Source organism: Oncorhynchus tshawytscha, linkage group LG10 (genome assembly GCF_018296145.1).
Source record: "Oncorhynchus tshawytscha isolate Ot180627B linkage group LG10, Otsh_v2.0, whole genome shotgun sequence".
In the NCBI taxonomy this organism is placed as follows: domain Eukaryota; kingdom Metazoa; phylum Chordata; class Actinopteri; order Salmoniformes; family Salmonidae; genus Oncorhynchus; species Oncorhynchus tshawytscha.
The window spans coordinates 16,138,009-16,151,348 of record NC_056438.1 but is presented as its reverse complement, the minus strand read 5'-3'; the positions used below and the strand labels follow the sequence as shown (position 1 = coordinate 16,151,348).

At 42.9% G+C, this 13,340-nt stretch overlaps 1 protein-coding gene across 1 annotated transcript; it reads left to right on the top strand.

The window, feature by feature from the left end:
* Positions 1–5,009: 5,009 nt before the first annotated feature.
* On the top strand, positions 5,010–12,527 carry LOC112259840. Its single transcript, XM_024434500.2, has 7 exons — positions 5,010–5,383; positions 6,022–6,143; positions 6,487–7,965; positions 8,084–8,320; positions 8,393–8,617; positions 8,794–8,860; positions 8,956–12,527. The coding sequence occupies exons 1-7, from the start codon at positions 5,212–5,214 to the stop codon at positions 10,116–10,118; spliced, it is 3,465 nt and encodes a 1,154-aa protein (XP_024290268.2). The 5' UTR covers positions 5,010–5,211; the 3' UTR covers positions 10,119–12,527.
* Positions 12,528–13,340: the final 813 nt, after the last annotated feature.

Here is a 13,340-nt window from a genome sequence, read left to right as displayed (position 1 = left end):
AGTTCCATGCATAACACTTGTATTTTCATCAACATATATGATGAGTATTTCTGTAAATTGTTGTGGCTCTCTGCAAAATCACCAGATGTTTTGGAACGACTGAACATAACACACCAATGTAAACTGATGTTTGGATATAAAGATGAACTTTATCGAACAAAACACATTTATTGTGTAACATGAAGTCCTGTGAGTGCCATCTAATGAGGTTCATCAAAGGTTAGTGATTAATTTAATCGCTATTTCTGACTTTTCTGAGCCCTCTCCTTGGCTGGAAATGGCTGTATGGTTTTCTGTGACTAGGTGCTGACCTGACATAATCGTTTGGTGTGCTTTCGCCGTAAAGCCTATTTGAAATCGGACACTGTGGCTGGATTTACAAGAAGTGTATCTTTAAAATGGTGTAACATACTTGTACGTTTGAAGAATTTTAATTATGGGATTTCTGTTGTTTTGAATTTGGCGCCCTGCAATTTCACTGGCTGTTGTCGAGGTTAGCGTCCCACTTGTACCAGACAGCTTAAGATATTCTCTAGCGTCCTCTCGTGTTCTCTAGTCCAGTGGATAAAGGCTGTATCTTAGGCCATGATGTGTAGATGTAATATTCTAATGTAATTTAACATTAAAGACAAATATATGTTGGATGTTTATTTTTTCTATTTCCTAATTCCACTTTAAAAATAAACAGAAAAGAAATAGTTTGTACATCACATACAAACTGCATTACAGACCTGCTCCACATGACCACTACTGATGGTAAAAAGAACATCGTCATATAAAATCATAATTTACCATAATTTACTATGACCATTTATCATCATCATGTACTATCATCATTTACAATAATTTACTATCACTCATTTACAATCGTAATTGATCATAATCTAACTTCATAATTTAACATCAATTCAATTCAAAAATCAAACATCGAAAGTGTATCATATACAGTATATGTAATGATAACACCAATAAAGAGTTTGAAAACAATGTCAAATGGATGTAAATATGAAATTCAAAGATGAAAAAGTATATTATTTAAACCTTAAGCATGATCTATAACTCACACACAAGATCGTAAAATGTCAAACAAAAAGTCAAGAACATGCTACTAGAAATGCACAGCATTATATTATGTAATATATTCTGTAACATGAATTACAATTTGTATTAAGTTACGTACAATATTGTAAAATGTAAAACAAAAGTGAGCAGGAACTTACATCTAGAAAGTTCTAGAGCCTCCAACAGAATCAGGGAATGGTCAAATCCAAATCCTGTATGCCCACATTGTTAAGAGCCATCAAATACTCTCTCCTACCAGCTACAATAGCTACTCTCAGTAAAGGTTACCTGGTCAGACAACCTCTAAAGATATGGAATAACTTAAAGCTTAACCTATATATTAGAGATATATTCATCACATTGTATGATTTTTATGTAATTAACTTGCATTTTATTTTATGACATAAGTATTTGAACACCTACCAACCAGTAAGAATTCCGGCTCTCACAGACCTGTTAGTTTTTCTTTAAGAAGCCCTCCTGTTCTCCACTCATTATCTGTATTAACTGCACCTGTTTGAACTCATAGGACTACTTACAAAGCATGTTTGTTTTTTAAAAACATTTTATTTCACTTTTATTTTACCAGGTAGGCTAGTTGAGAACAAGTTCTCATTTACAACTGCGACCATGTAGAGGTCTGTAATTTTGATCAAACCTGCAAAATCAGCAGTGTATCAAATACTTGTTCTCACCACTATATATTCTCATGCTAATGCAGTTGTTTGAATGGTTGCATAGTATTCATTTGATTTTTTGAAATATTTGATTTGATTGCTATATATATATATGATGAGTGGTATAGTCTTAAACCAATGCTTAAAGACTTAACCCCCTTAGCCCCGCCCGTATGATGAATGGTATAGTCTTAAACCAATGCTTAAAGACTTAAACCACCCCTCTCATATGAAGAGTGGTATAGTCTTAAACCAATGCTTAAAGACTTAGCCCAATGCTCCCCCCCCCCTCGTATGATGAATGGTATAGTCTTAAACCAATGCTTAAAGACTTAGCCCCGCCCCAAACCCCCCTCTCGTATGATGAGTGGTATAGTCTTAAACCAATGCTTAAAGACTTAAACCACCCCTCCAATATATTTCAGGATGATGTAGGAGACGTCCCCGTCCCCCCAAGAAGTCACAGCATGTCACATCAGCATCCAGCTCTGCAGGATCAGGTACTGTATAGGCTATTAGCTAAATTAAGGTGCATTATTGTATACACATCCCTAGAGGTTCCCTTACATTACTTAATGACCACAATCTGTTTTCTGTCTAGACGATACTGAAAACAAAATGCACGGCGAACTGGGAGCTGTGAACTGGGTATGTAGTCTACTGTGTGTAATGCTGAAGGCTTGACGCATGGCAAGATATAATAGTTGTGATTACTTGATGAGTAGTTATAGATATCACTGAAAACCCCTTTAGTAATAGTAGCTTTTACTTTGCATGGTGGTTTTGTGAAAGTGGGGTGTAATTTGACTTGATCACCCAACGAGGCACTACTCTTAATATTTATTCTTCAAGGAAGCAGGTGTTATTCTAAGGGACATCCTAGAGGCAGCTAGGTGGTGTGAACTCCCAACATTTAAAGGCACCGTTTACCTCCCTAGTGTAATTGGGATGGACGGGGAAGACCGCATTACAAGCCTTAAAGAACAACGGTTGTATGATGGCCAGGATGAAGAGGAACATATTATCCTCTAGGAACCCTTCATGTTCTCGTTCCACTTACAGAGAGATGATGAGATGTTCTATGTGGAGGCAGTTGAGAACAAGAAAAGGAGTGACCCCGCCCTGTGCAACTGGGTACTGGACTTCCTGACGGGCCGCCCCCAGGTGGTGAGGGTAGGCAACAACATCTCCTCCCCGCTGATCCTCAACACTGGGGCCCCACAAGGGTGCGTTCTGAGCCCTCTCCTGTACTCCCTGTTCACCCACGACTGCGTGGCCATGCACGCCTCCAACTCAATCATCAAGTTTGCGGACGACACAACAGTGGTAGGCTTGATCACCAACAACGACGAGACGGCCTACAGGGAGGAGGGGAGGGCCCTCGGAGTGTGGTGTCAGGAAAATAACCTCACACTCAACGTCAACAAAACTAAGGAGATGATTGTGGACTTCAGGAAACAGCAGAGGGAACACCCCCATCCACATCGATGGAACAGTAGTGGAGAGGGTAGCAAGTTTTAAGTTCCTCGGCATACACATCACAGACAAACTGAATTGGTCCACTCACACAGACAGCATCGTGAGGAAGGCGCAGCAGCGCCTCTTCAACCTCAGGAGGCTGAAGAAATTCGGCTTGTCACCAAAAGCACTCACAAACTTCTACAGATGCACAATCGAGAGCATCCTGGCGGGCTGTATCACCGCCTGGTATGGCAACTGCACCGCCCTCAACCGTAAGGCTCTCCAGAGGGTAGTGAGGTCTGCACAACGCATCACCGGGGGCAAACTACCTGCCCTCCAGGACACCTACACCACCCGATGCTACAGGAAGGCCATAAAGATCATCAAGGACATCAACCACCCGAGCCACTGCCTGTTCACCCCGCTGCCATCCAGAAGGCGAGGTCAGTACAGGTGCATCAAAGCTGGGACCGAGAGACTGAAAAACAGCTTCTATCTCAAGGCCATCAGACTGTTAAACAGCCACCACTAACATTGAGTGGCTACTGCCAACACACTGTCAATGACACTGACTCTACTCCAGCCACTTTAATCATGGGAATTGATGGGAAATGATGTAAATATATCACTAGCCACTTTAAACAATGCTACCTTATATAATGTTACTTACCCTACATTGTTCATCTCATATGCATACGTTGATACTGTACTCTATATCATCGACTGCATCCTTATGTAATACATGTATCACTAGCCACTTTAACTATGCCACTTGGTTTACATACTTATCTCATATGTATATACTGTACTCGATATCATCTACTGTATCTTGCCTATGCTGCTCTGTACCATCACTCATTCATATATCCTTATGTACATATTCTTTATCCCCTTACACTGTGTATGACAGTAGTTTTTTTTGGAATTGTTAGTTAGATTACTTGCTCGTTATTACTGCATTGTCGGAACTAGAAGCACAAGCATTTCGCTACACTCGCATTAACATCTGCTAACCATGTGTATGTGACAAATAAAATTTGATTTGATTTGATTTGAGTGTGTCAGTACGTCTATATGGTGTAGTCTGTCTTCATTCTCATGAGGAAAGTAAACAGCATTAGAAATCAGGATAGGTATTAACTGTGTATATATGCTCAATTAAATAATATCATTACAAAGTTATAACATTTATCAACACAATTTTAACAGTACATGACACACATATCAAGTATGTTGTTCACGGCAACAATAACAGTAGCTTGTCTCAAATATAGCATGGAGCAAAAAGTGTGACAACACATGTGCTGGTACCACTTTACATCATATTTCTCAAACGTCTGATTCCGCCCACATTGAGCCAGCCGAACTGCACACTGCAGTCAGGGGTACTTGGACTTTTTTGGCAGCCCTTGACTTTCTGGGGGGAGAAATGAAACCGGAAGTTGCAAAGCAACACTCACGTTTGGGCTCGAGATACTATCTAATTTCGGTTCATGTCCTTTGCTGATACCACATTCCTGACAAGTTTGTACATATAAAAAATATATATATAAACGAGTAAAGGCATACATAAAGTAAGAATTGAACGTGTAAATGTTCATTCATAGTCGTAACATAGCGTTTGTACGTTTACAAATGTGATTTAACGGTTACGTTTCATCTTTCACGGATCGCTTTTCTTACAATCCTAACAATTTCCCTATGATCAATCTACTTGCACCCGCTGCAAAACACTCCTACCTTGGCGCCCGGGACATATTAATCGAATCCCCTCAAGAGTGCAACAAATCCACGGAAGTTGATTTGGGGATTGTCTGGACTGACAAAATCTGGACCAATAATAGACGTCTATTTTTGGGCCAGGGCGGACCATATCTAAAGTTCAGGCAAATATGATAAAAATATAGGAGTCCGAGTGTGCATGTAGTGTCGTCTACGTATTCTCCTCGATCGACTGATTTGCTCTTTCTAATAGGGTCAACGACAAATAATAGCCAGGCTACTTCATAATATGGAAGTTTTCAAATACCCTGTTTTCTTCGAGTGCCAGACTCTGGACCCACCACAGAAACATATGATAAAAAGGTACTTTGGAGTTAAACGTAAATCCGGTGGCGGAGATTGTGGACCAGTAGAATCAGTTGGTGACAAAGTCTACAAGATCGCATTTATTGACCAGACAGGTACGAAAATGTTTAGGCTAAGTGATTGAATATGGAGTGCGGTATTACCATATAGCCAAGTCTTGCCAAAGTCGTTCATAAGTGAACGTTTGTTTTTCAATATGTTATTCTACATGTTTAATATGTATTATTTGAATAGGACTACACTTGGGGAAAACAATAATATTTAAAGTAGTATTTGTAGTAGGATTTGTTGAATCTGAATGTTTTTCAGACATACACAACATATAAATCTGGTATCGGCTTAAGTTTCACTTTACCATAGCCAGGCTACGTTTATGCAGACAGGCATGCGCACATGCATTACTTTGGCTTTTCATTATATTGATTAATTCTACAGTACTTTATCAATCTAAAAAGGGAGAAAGTTGTTATTTTAATAACTTTTAAGATTATTTAATAACTATAGATATACATACAGTATATTAATTAATAACTTTATAGATATACATATACATACAGTATATTACTTAATAGATTATAGTACAACTCCTCTAGGCCTATGTAGCCTTTAACTCTTCAAGTCCTGGAGTGAATGCAAAAGGCTTAATATATAGTACAACTTATTATTATTGTTGGTATTGTTATTACTAGTACTACATGACAACAACAACTCATTATGACTCTATCTCTTCCAGTCCAGGAGAGGGTACTTCAGAAACCTAATCATGTTTTGGAGATGCCTGGAGGACCTCTCTTCCTCACTCTGAGAGACAGCCTGGAGCCACCACCCACAACAACCTCCCCAGTCAGTAGTCAGGTGAGGCCAGACTATACAGACACACCAAAACAGAGTCACATATCACCATGACGACAATGCACTGTTATTGTATTTGCACTGTTAGCCCACACTTGGATGTTTGCCAGTTTGTGAGGTATAAATGTATGGTTTTGTAATATTGAGGGAATATAGTCATTTTAACTAAATATAACCATGTTAAAGTAAACTGAAAAATACCTCCACGCTAGAATGGAGAATCATCAGATATCCCAGAAGCAGTTGTACTGTTGAACTGCAATAATACATAGAAAGATAATAAAATATTGTTGTCATGACCACAGTGAAATTACCCTGCAATGACTCACTTGTTTTCCAAATCTAGAGTCACCACTCCCTCACGGTCGAGACATCTCCACCTGGTGGTCATGAACATGTACTCCATCGTCTGAGCACAGGGAAGCAGGAGAAGATCAGGACCACCTGTCATCTGGGACAGGTCCAGCTCCTTCTTCTAGGTGAAGTGATAGAGAAGGATCTAGGGGAGGTTGTTCCAGGGGTGAAGGTGACACGCGGTGACTCAACTCAGCTGGTGCTGCACGGCTATGCAAATGAAGTCCAGGCAGCCAGACAGTTAGTTACAGATAAAATCTCTCTGGTGCTGGAGCGGGTGGTGCCTGAGGTGTCCCCCCACCTCCTGTCCTTCCTGAGGGAGGAGTATGGGAGGCCTGGGAACCTGAGCAGTCTGCTGGGGTTGGGACTCCATGTGGAAGTAGAGTTGGGGGATACAGAGCTCCATCTGTTCTCCCTCTCCTCTGGGAAACTGGACCAGGCTGAGAAGGATCTGCTGGGGGAGTTTGGGGAGGAGAAGATTGACGTGCCCAACGGTGCCCTCCTGGCTGAACTGAAATCTAAGCTTGAGACAAAGGTGAAGGAGATTAACCAGAGCAGATGCAGGGTGGTAGCCAGGTATGGTCCTGGGTGTAGAGTGCAGCTTCTGGGCCACATGAAGGAGGTTCAGGAGCTGAGGGAGGAGATTGGGGCCTTTCTGATGGGCAGGTCCAGTGTAAGAGTCGTGAGACACCATCAACAGAATCAGGATGGCGTAGTCAGCGAAGCAGGAACCGGATCTATACAGGAGGAGATGGTCGCAGCCACCAGCTATCGCCTCCGTCTGGGACTGCAGGTAGTTGTTTGTCAAGGTGACATCACCAAGGAACAGGTGGATGCGCTGGTGAACGCAGCCAATGAGGACCTGGATCATGCTGAGGGCGTGGCTGCAGCTCTGAGCCGGGCGGGGGGGCCTGAGGTACAGCGGGCCAGCAGGGATCTGGTTAGGCAGATAGGGAGAGTGCCCACAGGTACAGTGGTAGAGACTACAGGGGGGAATCTGCCTTGTAAGATGCTGCTGCATGCAGTGGGACCAGTAGGGGGCAGCGTAGGTGGGAATGAGCGCCCTCTGCTGGAGAAGACAGTAAAGACAGTCCTGGATCTGGCAGAGACCATGGAACTCCAGACTCTGGCCATGCCCTGCATCAGCTCTGGGATATTGGGCGTTCCTCTGAAGGTGTGCTCTGAGGCCATAGTCTCTGCAGTGAGGGACTTTGGGAGGAAACAGCACATCCTTACCAAGGTCACTCTGATTGATGTGAGTGGAGAGGCAGTGAGAGCCATGCAGGAGGCCTGTGATAGGCTGTTACAGGGGAAGAGGGAGTTTCCTGGATGGGAGGTAGAGTCCAGCACCACCACTACCACTACACATGCTCCTCAGAGAGACACCACTGCTGCCTCCACCAGTGGACCAGTGGCTCCAGAGGTCTGTGTCCAGGTGGAGATCATCCAGGGAACCATAGAGAAACAGCAGGTGAGAGAGAGACACACTGACATGGCCACAGCCTTGATTCAACAACATTCTGTGAATTAGGTTGACTTCATACTGACTCAATGTTCTCTCTTTTTTTCCCATCTCTTTTTTGCTGAAGGTGGATGCCCTGGTTTCCCCCATGGTTGGTAGTGACCCTCTCTCCTCCCGAGTGGGTAATGTCTTGTTGGATGCAGCTGGACCGGCGCTGATGACAGCATTTCTGAGGGAATTAGGGGAACGGACTGCACCTGGTGAGAACGTTCTGGTGGAGGGACTGTCTGGTCTCAGCTCTGGCCGTGTCTTCTTCCTCAGATGTGCACACTGGGACAACAATCCCCAAGGACCAGCAGTACAGGTGTGTCCCTTTATGTGTGTGTGTTGTGACCATTGATCCTCCATTAACCCTTGACCTCTGGTCCTCTCTCAGGCTCTGAGGCAGGGTGTGAGGAAAATTCTGACCTCTTGTGAGAACCGGGGCTTCCGTTCCGTTGCCTTCCCTGTAGTTGGAACTGGTGTGGTTCTCCGGTTCCCACACAACGTGGTAACACAGGTTCTGCTAGAAGAGATCCGTAGGTATGAGCAGAACCGAGCAAACAGAACCCCCTTCCTTGTCCGCATCATTGTCCATCCAAATGACAGAGATTCTACCAAGGTGAGCAGAGACTTTTGAAGAGGGTCTCACTCCGTGCATTGGGGGAAAAATCCTTTAACTTCACTATTTCAGCCAAGCCATTCAATAATACTGTCATACATTCATAATTATAGATTTTTTCAATAATAACAGTTACAGTCCTTCATTGCAGTTGTATTGTTTGTTCTAATCTACAGGCTTTTCAGACTGCCCAGAATGCTTTGCATCTCAGAGGGTTCGTATTAGGCACTCGACCAGAGCAAGGTGAGTTACAACACTTCACCCCCACCTTTAAATCAAATACATTATTACGATATGATTGATCCATTTCAAGTTATAATTATGAACCCTCCCTATAGACATCAGGATTGTGCTGCTGGGGAAAACTGGAGGAGGTAAAAGCATTGCTGGAAACACCATCTTCGGACAAGATGATGTGTTCCTCTCAGACAGTTCCTCCATCTCCGCAACACAGAAATGTAAAGCTCATACCAAGAACATCAAAGGGAGAAACATCACCCTGATTGACACACCTGGATTCTTTGACACTGACATCCCTGAAGAGGAGCTGAAACCTAAAATAGTTAAATGTATAACAGAGTGTGCTCCAGGACCGCATGCCTTTCTCATTGTACTGAAAGTGGAACGGTACACAGTCCACGAGAACGAAGCTGTAGTGAAAATCGAGACGTATTTTTCACCAGAGGCCTTCAAATATGCTACAGTCCTCTTCACTCATGGTGACCAGCTCAATGGTTTGACCGTTGAGAAGTTTGTCCAACAGAATGCTGATCTGAACAAGCTTGTGGAGAAATGTGGAGGCCGCTATCACGTCATCGACAACAAATACTGGAACACCAATCAGCAGGGTCGGTACAGTAACCAGTACCAAGTAGCAGAGTTACTCAACACCATAGAGAAGATGGTGAGAGATAACGGAGGAGGGTTCTACACCAACGAGATGCTCCAAGAGGCAGAGAGATTAATACAAGCAGAGATAGAGGGTCTTAGGAAGGAGTTAAAAGGCCAGATATCAGAGAAAGAGATGAGAAAACAAGCCAAGAAAAGAGCAAGGGAGAAACTCCTGATCAAATGGTCAGGGATAGCAACAGGTGCAGTGGTAGGAGCTTTTCTTGGGGTGGCACTGGTGATAGGGATCCCACTTCCATTCGCTACAAAACCACTGTTTAATTTAGTCAAACGTCAGATGGCATCTTCAATGACAATAGGGCCAGCAGCCGTGACAAAGGCAGTACGACCAGTACTTGTAGCAAAGGACGGGGCGACCATGAGAGGGGATTCAAAGACAGGTGCAGGGGTAGGCATAGCTGCAGGAGTTGTCGTTGGGATGGCCGCAATAGCAGGAGCAGTAAGAGGAGGGATAGTAGGAGCTACTGCAGCAGAGGAGGCAGAGACAGTACAGGAGGCAGCAGAGAAAGCAGCCAATGCTGTCTACCATGAAGCTACGCGTCTTCATGACCAAGCAGGACACCTTCTGCTAAGGGACAGTAACTCTAAGTAGATGAGATATTATTATTATTATTATTATATATATATATATATATATATATATTTTTTTTTTTACCTTTTATTTAACTAGGCAAGTCAGTTAAGAGCAAATTCTTATTTTCTATTACGGCCTAGGGGTGGGTTAACGACAGATCTTTACCTTGTCAGTTCAGGGATTCGATCTAGCAACTTTTCGGTTACTGGCCCAACACTCTAACCACTAGGCTACCTGCCGGCCCACTCAGTGAGCTGTACTCTGCCATAAGCAAACAGGAAATGCTCATTCAGAGGCGGCGCTCCTAGTGAACAATAGCTGCTTGTCCAACATATGTAGCTGCTTGTCCAAATATATATATATATATTTCATAGTTTTGTAAAAAAAAATCGAGGGATACGGTAGCACATAGGGCTGTGGCAGTCATGAAATGTTGTCAGTCGGTTATTGTCATGCAAAAGACTACTGGTCTCACTGTAATTGACTATTAATGAACATAAACACGTTTAGCATTTGGATGCCTCCACTCATACCAGCTGCATTACAAGCCACTGATGTGCACTTTTGGAACATCTACATTTAAAAAGTTTAAATCAATTGAATATACACCAAAGCAAAAAACCTATTTATTTTAGGAATGTCTATATAAACATTATGATATGAAGAAAATGTATTTCAGAAAAACAGAATGTTATCTGGCTAAATGCTTCATCTGGCTATGCGCCATACCATAGTCTGTAGGCTTGTTCATTTAGCAGACAAGATATGCTTGAGTCCCGTTCCAATAGTTTATTACATGTGATTTTATAGTAAGATTAATGTAATTGAACTTAGCCGAATAAAATAGATAGGATATTTGTCATTCTGGAGCGAGTGCGCATATGAAGTGGCTATGTTGAGCGTAAAAGTGATCATTTGAAGCAGGTCCTAAAGAGTTATATTGTACAAACCTTAAAAATCAAAACATATGGGCTGCATGACGCGACTATAGGCTATTGATGATTTGAGAAAGTCGCAAAAAAACTTGGCGCTCCGGTCCTTGCCTGTGGCTGCACAAGCTGTTCTCTCATCGAGTGATCATATTTTTATTTAGTATTATTTTTTTCACCCACAGTTTAATCTAGCCTTTACTAATATGTCAAATTTAATTTAAATTTAGAATGGGCCATTATCAAATGGGCAGGAACAGAGGCGGGGGAATTATGTCATCAGTATGCACTCGAATAGCGAATAGAAGCCGCTCTCCTGACAGTATTTTTTATTTTTTTTTTAACTAATGAGGTAGGCTACTCGGTTTTTTCACCCCACACATCAACCACTAAATTAAACCACTAAACACCAATTCTCCGGAGTTGAGTTCCGAAAATTTGCTGCAGGATGGGAATTCGAGCACGTCACTTCATCACCACGACACCCAAAAGCTAATGGGAAGGCAGAGTCCGCAGTAAAAATCGCAAAGAACCTCTGCAAAAAGGCTCTGCGAGAGGGCAAAGATGCCTGGAAAGCAATCCTGCAGTGGCGCAATACCCCGACAGAAGGCATGGACAGCAGCCCGACACAGCGCCTCATGGCACGGCGCTTAAAAGCAGCTCTGCCAGTAGCCAGCACTCTCCTGGAGCCATGTGTGGTGACAGACGTGCTGGTGAAGCTACGTCACAGAAGACAGGTCTCCAAGTTCATCTACGACAAATCAGCAAAAGACTTACCTGAGCTCAGGGTGGGTGAAACGGTGCGAATGAAGCCACTACCAGGGGACCGGACAGGCCTCTGGAGACTCGGATCCTGTGTACAGAAAGTGGCACCACGCTCCTACTTGGTCGAAGTGAATGGATCACTGTACCGTCGTAACAGGGTTGACCTTCGGATTGCTGAGCCAGCACCTACTCAGAACCCTGATGGTCAAAGGGGTCGCATGACAAAAGACAGAACCCCAGCAAGTCACATGGGGCCTGAGGCACTGGGCGAAGAGCCAGGGGATCACAGGTCGGCCGCTCCTTCGCCCATCAATTCTCCCCTTAGACATTCAGGTGACACGCCTGTGCGGGAACCCACAGTCCTCGCAGACAAGCCCCCTGTCTTTTCACGCTGCGGGCGTCTGTCCCAGCCACCAAAAATACTTAATCTGTAGGTTTCCCATCAGGGATTGTTGACAGAGATAAAAGTGAAGAGAATATCAAAATATGTTGTTGTTACCTGGAAAAAAAAACATTACTAAACTGTTCATGTTGGAAATTGTTACTAGGTTTGTTTTGTTAGTGAATTGACACCTCCTGTCCTATTTTATTAAATGGAAGATGTTATGGGTGTAAGATGGCACAGTGATGCCATCTGTTGGTAAATGTTCATTACCGCTACTCTTGTGTTTTACCGGGGTGCTTGAGATACCCGGATGCGTTGTCATGTACTGAACAAGACTGGTTACTCGCATCAATGCCTCTGTCTCGTCATTTAACATTCAAACACCTTAGCGCTGTCCATTTCATTGTGTTAGGCTTTGAAGCGACATCCACGTCCATGTTTTCCACTCAGTTTCAACCTGTCGTTGAACCTCTTTCTTCAAACTGATAAATCAAATCACATTTATTTGTCACATACACATGGTTAGCAGATGTTAATGGGAGTGTAGCGAAATGCTTGTGCTTCTAGTTCCGACAATGCAGTAATATCTAACAAGTAATCTAACCTAACAATTACAGTGAGATGAGTTTTAAAAGCACATACTGTTTTGATGATGTGATTTTCGATTGCATTTGCATTGATTTCAGAGTGGTTAGAGGGACAATAGTGCAATCTGATGACCGCGAGTTGTGTACTACCAGACCGCACAAAGGGAGATTACCGTGACTCTAAGGTCACATGGCATTTTACTGCGTTCATGACAGCCAGTGTGGCGGTATAATATAGTCACCGCAACAGCCCTAGAAAATGATTATATATTTTTTTCTGGGCCATGACCATCCATAGGTTTATGGTTCACACACCTGAATTATTTTATTTTATTTCACCTTTATTTAACCAGGTAGGCCAGTTGAGAACAAGTTCTCATTTACAACTGCCACCTGGCCAAGATAATGCAAAGTGGTGCAACACAAACAACAACACAGAGTTACACATGGAATAAACAAACATACAGTCAATAACACAATAGGAAAAAAATATATATACAGTGTGTGCAAATGAGGTAGGATTAGGGCGGTAAGGCCCTAGTGGGGAAATAATTACAATTTAGCAATGAAACAT

Coding starts and splice junctions, on each gene's coding strand:
- LOC112259840 (XM_024434500.2), top strand. CDS start 5,212: ATGGAAGTTTTCAAATACCCTGTTTTCTTCGAGTGCCAGACTCTGGAC. Junction 6,144..6,486: donor CCTCCCCAGTCAGTAGTCAG/GTGAGGCCAGAC, acceptor TTCCAAATCTAG/AGTCACCACTCCCTCACGGT. Junction 8,861..8,955: donor AGGCACTCGACCAGAGCAAG/GTGAGTTACAAC, acceptor CCCTCCCTATAG/ACATCAGGATTGTGCTGCTG.